The 9,570-nt window shown below is 36.9% G+C and overlaps 1 protein-coding gene across 2 annotated transcripts in view; it reads left to right on the forward strand.

Moving 5' to 3' along the window:
• The first annotated feature begins 65 nt into the window (after window positions 1–65).
• The window catches only part of LOC134531900 (zinc finger protein ztf-16), a 32,464-nt gene continuing 22,959 nt past the window's right edge, over window positions 66–9,570 (forward strand). The window contains exons 1-4 of one of the 2 annotated variants that reach the window (XM_063367922.1): window positions 66–227; window positions 610–1,304; window positions 4,029–4,254; window positions 7,694–8,038. In XM_063367922.1, the coding sequence (XP_063223992.1) occupies window positions 637–1,304; window positions 4,029–4,254; window positions 7,694–8,038 (1,239 nt within the window). In that variant the 5' untranslated portion in view covers window positions 66–227; window positions 610–636. The remainder of the gene's footprint in view (window positions 228–609; window positions 1,305–4,028; window positions 4,255–7,693; window positions 8,039–9,570) is intronic. The other variant, XM_063367921.1, reaches the window with a different exon arrangement.

The raw sequence follows: 9,570 nt of genomic DNA on the forward strand, positions 1-9,570 counted from the left end.
AACACAAAAGACCAACGTCTTGAAAATGTCAAATATAGCAAATATAGTGCAACGAAACTACCTCTACATCGTAGAAGCGAACACTCTTGCGCAATAAAAAAAAAGTTTCTGCTTCCGTTAGGTCACCGCATTAATGCGGTCAACAAAAATGAAGTCGGGAAGTAGGTGTTGTTTTTGAATGTAGTTGCAAATGTGGGAAATTACAAAGAACATATTAATGGGGATATGTGAGTATTCTTGTATGTTGCAGCTGACACATTATTGATGTCCATTTATTCCTACACTTAAGGTCCAAATTTCGTTGCATTTAAACAGCAAACTCTGTCATCTGTTAGTAACCTGGATTGAACTAATGACACATTTGTGATGTACAGGTAGTATAGTGTTGTCGGGTCATGCGCATGTTTTGTAATATAGTTAGAAATAGTTTAAAATCCATATACATGGTTTTTTCTGACGTCAAATGGAGAAGGAACATTGTAAAATCAAAAATTGCATAGCCTGTGTTGTAAAATAATTAAAAAAAATATTTTATTACATCGTGTTGATAAGAATCATTAGGGTTACCTGTTACAGAGGATTTATTATGTGTGCGTTTTTGTTTTGTAGGTAGTGGGCTAGTGGTGGCAGTGGAGGATGGCTGAGCCAGACAGGAGCTCCACCAATGGGACACCGGAAAACGATAATGAAGCTGACTCGGGGACTCCAAACGACTGTGGCAATAGTAATGAAGAAGGCTGCGATCAAGATAACGAAGCAGATCAATCTGGTGGCGGAATAAGTCCTGGGGCGCCAGATGGGTCCATAAACACAAACTACGATTCCAGCGACGGCGTTCTTGCTTTGCATCAGTGCGACAGGTGTGAAAATTTTGAGACACTTACCCACACTGCCTTGCTCGCTCACCTGGCCCAGTGCGTCGGTGGGGATGGTGATGCTACTGCGGATGGTCTCCGAAATCATGACCGTAAAATTTTCGAATGTGATGTTTGCAATATGAAGTTTTCGAATGGGGCAAACATGCGCCGGCACAAGATGCGTCACACAGGCGTGAAACCATACGAATGCAGAGTGTGCCAGAAACGTTTCTTTCGAAAAGATCATTTGGCGGAACATTTCACAACCCACACCAAAACGTTGCCTTACCATTGCCCTATTTGCAACAGGGGATTTCAGAGGCAGATTGCCATGAGGGCACATTTCCAAAATGAACATGTTGGACAGCATGACATGGTTAAGTCATGTCCTTTGTGTACCTACAGGGCCAATTCAATGAAGACTCTGAGAGTGCATTTCTTTAACAGGTATTTTGTTGTGGAGTATGTGTGCATGAAGTAATTGTTTGTGTTAGTGTTGGTGAATTAAAAAAAGTATTAACTGAATATGCTAAAATACTTACTAATTCTATGAATTTATTATCAGAAGCACTAATTGTCTAGAATAAGGACAATAAGAAATCAAGTTAATCGAGGTAATCTTGTATGAGACCAGCTTTCCCATGAAAAAGGAAAAAAATTCCAAAAATGGACTAGTAATACTAATGTTGCGTGATTAGCCCCCAAAGGGGCATCTATGAACCCCCACTATATTCTGAAATATTCAAGTGAGTAGGGAGGAAAATAAAGTTGAGGAAAATAGTGGGGTGAAAAGCATAAAAAAAAAAAAAAAAGGTAGCTAAAGTCAAATTGCTGTGAAATTTAAATTGCTGTGATATCAATAATTTTCCATCAAAAATCATAAATTGTTATTTAAAAAAAAATTATTTACCTGAACTTCCAGACTTTTCACAATGGCCTAGTTTTCCAAATTAAAACACTATTTTGCAAGAATGAATACCTTTTAAAGATTTTAGAGTATTTTAAATGTCAGTTATGTTTCTCATAGTTGTGCGAAAACCTACCTTATGGAGAAAAAAAAAAGATTTTCGAGAGAATTTTAATACTTTTATAATCATTTTAAGTATTATGTATATAACTGACATAACATATCCAGCTTTACTCTTCAGTTATGATCACACAGATATGTGAAAAACCTACAAAATACCTGCAAACTTAGGCACATGGGAGTTTTTGGCGTAGAAATCGAACTGGCTACTGGGGAAAATGTAAGTTATGAAATTTTCCCGAGTAATTAATTATTAAATTCTGTAAAACATGAAGCATCAAAGTCAACCCAGGATATCAAATTTCCCCTCTTTGTTACAATTTTCTTAATTATTTTTCATGGGGAATGTAAAGAATTCTTTAGTTTTTCAAAACCTTTTTGTTTGGTTTTTATATTGTGCTCAAGAATTGTCATTTCATCAGTATAGTTGTATTTCCTGTTTTCGCATCCCGACGTAGGTAGATAGTACCTGATTTGAATTATTGTTTGTTAAAATCACTAGAAGAGTAAGGAGTCCTCTGATGCAGTCTTAGCATAGTGATGGATATAGAGATTTGTAAAGTAAATATGAGATTTATGTGTAAGGAACTTCAAAATGTACCTAATAATTTGTTTACCATGGGTGTGAGATATTTAGGGTAATTGTACCCCTACAATTTTTTTTTAAATATGACTAAGTATGCATCATAATATAAATGTGTTTTTTAATTTTTTTTTAATTTTATGACATTCCCCAGACCTCTATCTGGTCCACAATTCTTGGTCTAGTGAAACTATTATGTTAACCTAAGTTGTTAATGTGAAAAAGCTTTGTGATTGTACTTCAGGTGGTGTCAAGTTTGATAGATGCCAAAAAAACTTGTAAGGGTCCTTATTCAAGTAAAGTCTTTTTTTAAGGCTATTAGGAGGCTTACGAATGCTGTATAAATATATTGTTCTGTATATTATTTTTCCTTGATTTTCTTGTTGACTATATTGACTTCCGATAATCAGGCAAAATTTCTATATAACTTGCTATGAAAAAACCAGAGAAAGGTGCGGTTTGGGTCAGCGCTGTAGAATTTCATGAAAAATTAGGGATAAAATCATAAGTGTTTTCTATTAATATGTAATTTAATAATCATGCGAATGTGCATACGCTGATACAATGATGTCACAGGCAAAACAAATACCTCGCGACAAACACATACAGATATGATCTGTCTGTTGTGGGCTCAACCATTGTTGACACATTATTAGTCTCGTAGTTTGTAGCGATTCAAATCTAATAGTATTTTGTCACACAAAGTCTGAACGATTATCACTGTAATGAGCAAATGGATGTTTTCACTTCAATAGAAAACACAATACCTACTGAAATGAAAACATACAGCAAACAAAAACGTTTGCAGCGCAGTAATGCGACCTCGAGGCCAAAGCCATTAGCCGTGATACACCCTAGAAAACACTAAACTCAAAAGATTCATATAGTGGCCAATCATAGAATTTTGCAGAACCATAGAATGTGTTAGTACAGGGACAAGGAGTGTCTTGTTTAATGTTTCTTGACCAAAAAAAAAAAAATCCACTTTGGAAAGTGGTCAGATTAGCTGGTATCAGCGATGGTGAAAATTCTCTCAAGGTGATTTGTTTACAACCTTTTTATTATAAAACAAAATTAAAGATCACATTGCATGCTCACTTTTAGTGATCAAAGTCACATGGAATTGATTGGTAGCAGGTAGTTTACATTCTTCGGTACAGACCCAGGGCTGTCGAGAGAAACTTTTTTAACCCCACAGTTAAAAAAAAAAGAAATCTAAAGACTGTAAACGTTGCTGTGGCTATTAACTGTAAATGAGATCTGTGTACATCATATAACTAAGCAAGATTTCTTGTGAATTCCGTTAACAATAGTCTTGTAATATCGGCGTAATCCCAAGAATTAAAAAAAACATTTTGAAACTCAAAAGGGTCACTGGGATTTTTCTCCTCTCCCTGCCCCTCCCTCTCAAAAGACCTAACGGACCTAGATTCTTAGTGATGTTTTACCGGCAAATGTTGTGTGTGTTACGTTCGAGCCAAGTTATGAAACATTTCTGAAGGTCTTTATTTTGCTCGCTCGACGGCTGGAAATTCACCGCGGCTGGTCGGTTGGTCCCCAGGCACGGCATAGACCTGGACAACCCCGGGCCGAGCTCGCAGGCGGTGTCGTCGGCGCTGCCGGGCGGCCACTGCTCGCCGCTCGAGGCCAACGTGTCGGCGGCGTACAGCGACAGCGGGGACTCGCTGGGCGCCCGCTCCGTCGACAACGCCACCCCGCCCATGCACTTCCTCACCCCTCACGTGGAGATATCCATGGCGGACGCCCCTGCGTCGTTCTCCGCGGCGGTAAGCCAGCAGGTCTCCAGGCGTGTTCTGTACGTCGCCTGCACCTCTGTGGTTTATCTGTTTGCACAATTTTTGTTTCCTTAAGTATGTGTAGTTTTTTTTTTTTGAACAGAATATCATCACCTGGTTCATGCTGAAAATTGTTTAAGTTATAGGCACTTCTAATGCGACTTCCAACAAGGTTGCTTTAAACGTTTAACGCTCCTGGGGAGGGGGAATAGAAAGAGAGAGCGAGAGTGAATGCTATTGTAAGGAACTAAGTAGAGAGTAAGAAAAAAATAAAGATCCTGACAGTTTGTAGTGTCGCCATATTTGCTTCAATTTTCAATACCCTTTTTGTATATTACAATTTAAATTGTAGAAAAAAAAAATGTTTCATAGACACACAAATAGTGAGTGTGTGTCATTTCTCTATGTCCACGAGGTCTCGCCGCGTCAATTTTCTCCTTGGGGCGAACCCGTCCACTTGATTAAATAAACAGCTTTTATCGTTGAATGATTTCATGATTTATTTCATGAAAATCTGCTCTCATAAAAAAGTTTGTTTTATAGACATTCAATAGGTCTCTCTCTCTGAAAATAAATCTATGAATCGTTACAAATTTATTTGCTTTATTTTTTTTTAGTTTGATTTGATACAATATGATTTCACTAAAAATCAATTTCTACTCCTTCCTATTTTCATTTCCACATTACGAAGTTTCACTTCTTCCGCGCAGAGGGACTCCACGCACTATTTTTGCATGCAATTAAAAACTAATTTTTTAATGATGCCAAAGAAGTAGGTAGGATAACTTCTTACGCGCGTACCTAAGTACACGCACCCATTTTTTTTTCATCAGTTCCATAAACTACTTAGTGGTTTTGAAATTGATTAGCAAAAACGGATACATACTTATATCTGCGCTTGCTTAAAGCACACTAAAATCTTCTCTTTCTATCTCTTTATCTTTCTGTTTTTATTTCTCTTGTTTCTGTTTTTCTTGATATTTGTGTGTCTCTGTATCTCTTTTTCTACCTCTCATTTTCTGTTACTCTTCTATCTTACTTTTTCTTTCTCCCCCCTCGCTTTTTTGCTATCTTTTTCTATGTTATCTTTTTCTTGTATCCTCTTTTAATTTCTCGCTTTCTTTTACACGTTATGGATGTGTTTCACAGAAATCACATTGGAGGTAATCACTGTCAACATGGGAAAGATGCATTTTTGAGCTAGATTCCTCTATTGCTGTGATTGCATGTGTATGATGTAGACACCTATCCCGACATTGTATGCACTCAACCTTTGACATGGCGGTTATTAGTCTGCACCTAAGTAGCTTAAGAGTTTTATCTAATACAGTAGAACCCTGTTATAATGTTTTTCAAGGGAGCACAAGAAAAAAACATTATAAGCAGGAAAACGTTATAAGCAGGAAATCTCAATTTAGAACTTAACAATGTTCGAGCTTTGTACCAATGGACTCACCAAGCTATGTAAACAACTTTAATGTTAAAACCAAAGATAGTATACTTGATACATGATTTTTCTGAAACAAGCAACAATTTTTCAACTTCATCTTGTTCCCTGGTTAAATTTTGTTTGTCTTTAAAGATACACTGCCACATTTTTTGTAAAATTATCTCATGATTCATGATAACAACATTAAGAGTGAGAACGTCTACTCCTTCGCCACCTGAAAATGTTTAATTTTGGGATTCCTACATATGAATGAGAAAAAAAATTATTTGTAGGCAATAGAAAACACTTTTAGTTATGCCCTCGCTCAATGGTTGGCAACTTAAATATCGTAGGACTATGTACGTGCATCTGAATACCCACTGGAATGGCAAGGAAGAGAAGAGTTGACTAAGGGTGCCAACTGACACGTAACTATGAACATTGTGTACCTTCAGTATATTGCATAAAATTGTATTTTAACAAACTTCATGTATTGTATGGCAGTGATTGTAAACATAAACATACATAAAGGAAACTTTTTATCGTAAGTGTTGGAATAATTTGGTTTTAAAACATTTTTTCCCCATTTATTGAGTGTTAGAAAGCAAACATTATAAGCAGGAAATTACACTATTTATGAACATTATATGCAGGAAATAAATACATTGTCCTTATGGGGGAAATATTGGGACTTTAAAAATATGACATTATAAGCAGGAAAACATTATATGCAGGAACATTATAACAGGGTTCTACTGTAATTCTCTTTGCTAAAGAGTTAGTGGGAGCAGAAGAATTTATTTGCTGCAGACAATTTAAATTTTTCTCAAGGTGAGAGGATCAGCAATAACTGGTGGTTTAAGATTATATTTGCCAAGTTTTTATTTAATTTTTGGTTAAAATAAGAATACCAAACTGGGTGTAGTAATGTTTGAGATGTTTCTTGTAGGAAAAATAAAGAACTACAAAATCTGAAACTCTTTACTCAATTGCGATGAAAATGTTTGCTTAAAACCTCATTGTGACGGATCAGTTTCTAAAGTTGTCGCGTAAGGGCAAAAGGGGGCGGCAGGGTTGCATATGTTGGCCACGGAGACAAAAGGTATGCTTAGAGAAGATGTGCAGTTGGAGCTTGTAGTCATCCTGATGGGTGCTGGATCATCCTGGACCGTCTCTGTGTGCATGACAGTGAAATATTTTAATTGCTATAAGCAAGATTGCATGCCTCCTTAATTACCTTTAAAAGTCCTTAATTTGATTTGTATTCCTTAAGGACCCTTAAATGTCGTTATATTTCACCATGGAACCTATAAAACTCCCTAATAAGCATTTTCTTCCAGTTGTATGAAAATTAAAAACAATTTAAAATACATTGTGTTGTGTGGATAATTTAATAGGTATTTTGTTTTGAACTCCATGGCAGAAAAGCAATGTTTCGTACATGCACTTTCTGGTGTTTCACAGTGGTATTTAGTTCCTTAAATAGTCTTTGTGCCTGCATTTTTTGTGTTAATAATGAAGCAGAGGAATTTTTTTTTGGGATTGAACTATATTAGTAAAAAATAAATCTATTTATATTCATCTATAGTTCATACTTAAATACCTAGTCAAATCATTAAAGAGCTTCTCAAAATCTCTTCAATTTTTATTAATGTGAAAAGGTATGAACTATGAATTATATATTGAAAAAAAAAAAAAAAAACATAAAAATGAAAGGCAAAAACACAAATTGCAATAAAATTCACTTGAAATTCCTAATTTTATTTTACAATGTAAAATTCAGTTTATAAATGATGAAAGATGCATTGATTGGTGGTGAGTGTTTTAAGTTCCCAGAGATAACCCACCAGCGCAATGTACGTTCGCACAGTTTTCTACGTGTGAAAAAATTGTGCTTCGTGTTGATTGTGGATCGTGTTGGAAGGATAGTGATCTGATGAATGAACTACCATGACCCCCTTAAGGAGCACAAACCCTATTGAATGTTTGGTTGTGGCCCAGTGCGACCCGGGGAGTGCGACGGCGCCCCAGTCGAGCTCCGGGGACCCGCCCCCGCAGCAGCCCCTGAACGGGGACTGCCCGAGCTCCCCGAACTCGGGCGACTCCAGCTCGAACGCTCCGTCCAGCAGCCTCGCCGCCGGCCGGCCCCTGCAAGCGGACCACGACGCCCCCGCCGTCGTCACCCCCTCCATATCCCTGATCCCCATCAAGCAGGAGCTGGTGCCGGAGGAGAGGCCCCGCTCCGGCGGGCCCGTCAACCTGTCGACCGGCCGCGGCTGTGCGGACGCTGCCGGCGGCATCCAGTTCCAGTCGGCCACCTCCAGCAGCCTGTCCACGCTCATCAAGGTACCGTCTGCGCACTTTCTGGGGTTTACGAGCGGGGTTGCTACAGCTGAAAGTCAAGGAAAACACAAAATAATTATGGAATTTTTTTCAGCAAAAATTAAATGGGAAATACAGCTTCCCCTGACATAAGGAATCCAAAAAAAAAAAAAAAAAAATGCTAAAACATTTTATACCAAAAAATTTGGTTGATTTTCTTTTTCATGGAAACCTGGACTTTTTACAGTAAACGTATTTACACTTGTTTGCATACAAGTTTGATTGCCTACATTTGAAAGTTTTAGGGTAAATCCACAGCAATTGTTTACAAACACGTGTATACAATTAAAACTGCGTTCATTTGCTAATGTGACATTTGAATGGCATGGACAACCTCTTTTCCCTCCAAAAAGCAACCACTAAGTGGACCTTGGAATTATTTGTGTCTGGAAGATCAAGGAAACGTGTCAATTTGGATCTGGAAAACCTTGAAAAGTGAGATGATTTTGGAATTCAGAGTTTGTAGCAACCGTGACAAGGCTCTGTTTGACCTTGGCGTCCTTCAGGAAGGGCTTTAAAAGGACAGCAGAGGTGGCTATGTTAGTTTTGGTTTGGGAAAACATTTGGCAAGTAAGTGTTGCTCTGAGGAATGTCAGTATACATAGTGTGTTGGGTTTCTTAATCTTTTTTTGTGCTTGGGTTTTGGTGAAGTTTAAATGGCAGTGTGATTACTTATTGAAGAACATTTGTACGTTAGAATCAACGCAGATGAGAGACTTGGTTGGCATAAACCTCCTTTTCAAATTAGTTTTCAAACAATGATATTAACTGTGGAACCTCATTACTAATTTGCACAATGTAAAGGACCTCTCATTTAAAAGTATATATGAGTCGTGTATTTCCAAAACTGGCCATTTCCTTTAGAACAGTTTTGCGAGAAATCGAGGAAAACTGTTTACTCAATTCCATGATGTGGCATTCAAGACGGTTTATTAAATGAATATGGCCGCTTTTGTATTCACTGTGGGTTACCATGGAATTTAATTTTCTAGAACAATACCATTTTTTCTTTTTTTTTATGGAGATGGCCGGTTTTGGAAATACACGACTCATATTTTTAGATCCCTTTAAGATGTTTTAATTTTTTTAAGAACTTTTTAAAATATAAAGTAGGTTTGTATTTTTTTTTTTCAGATTTTTTTTTTCATGTAATGAGGTTTCGCTGTAGTTTTTTGTTTTTATTGCCCTCAATGTTGTTTAGTAGTGTCAGCTCAATAGCATCTGGGAATTAATGTGCTGTGTTAATAACATTAACTAGATGATAAGGGCCAAAATTTTACGATGTTTTGCGATAAAACTGAAAAAAAAAGGAAAGCATGCAGATTCATCATGTACTATCACCTAATTTCAAGTTAATATACCATTTAGCACTAAAATTAAACTTAAATTATTGAATTAATCAGAATCTAACAAAATTAACTCAAATTACAAACATTAATATTTAAGTACCCATATTAAATTCAGTGGATGACATTTATTTAGAATGAATTGCATCA

This window comes from Bacillus rossius, chromosome 5 (assembly GCF_032445375.1).
Source record: "Bacillus rossius redtenbacheri isolate Brsri chromosome 5, Brsri_v3, whole genome shotgun sequence".
In the NCBI taxonomy this organism is placed as follows: Eukaryota; Metazoa; Arthropoda; class Insecta; order Phasmatodea; family Bacillidae; genus Bacillus; species Bacillus rossius.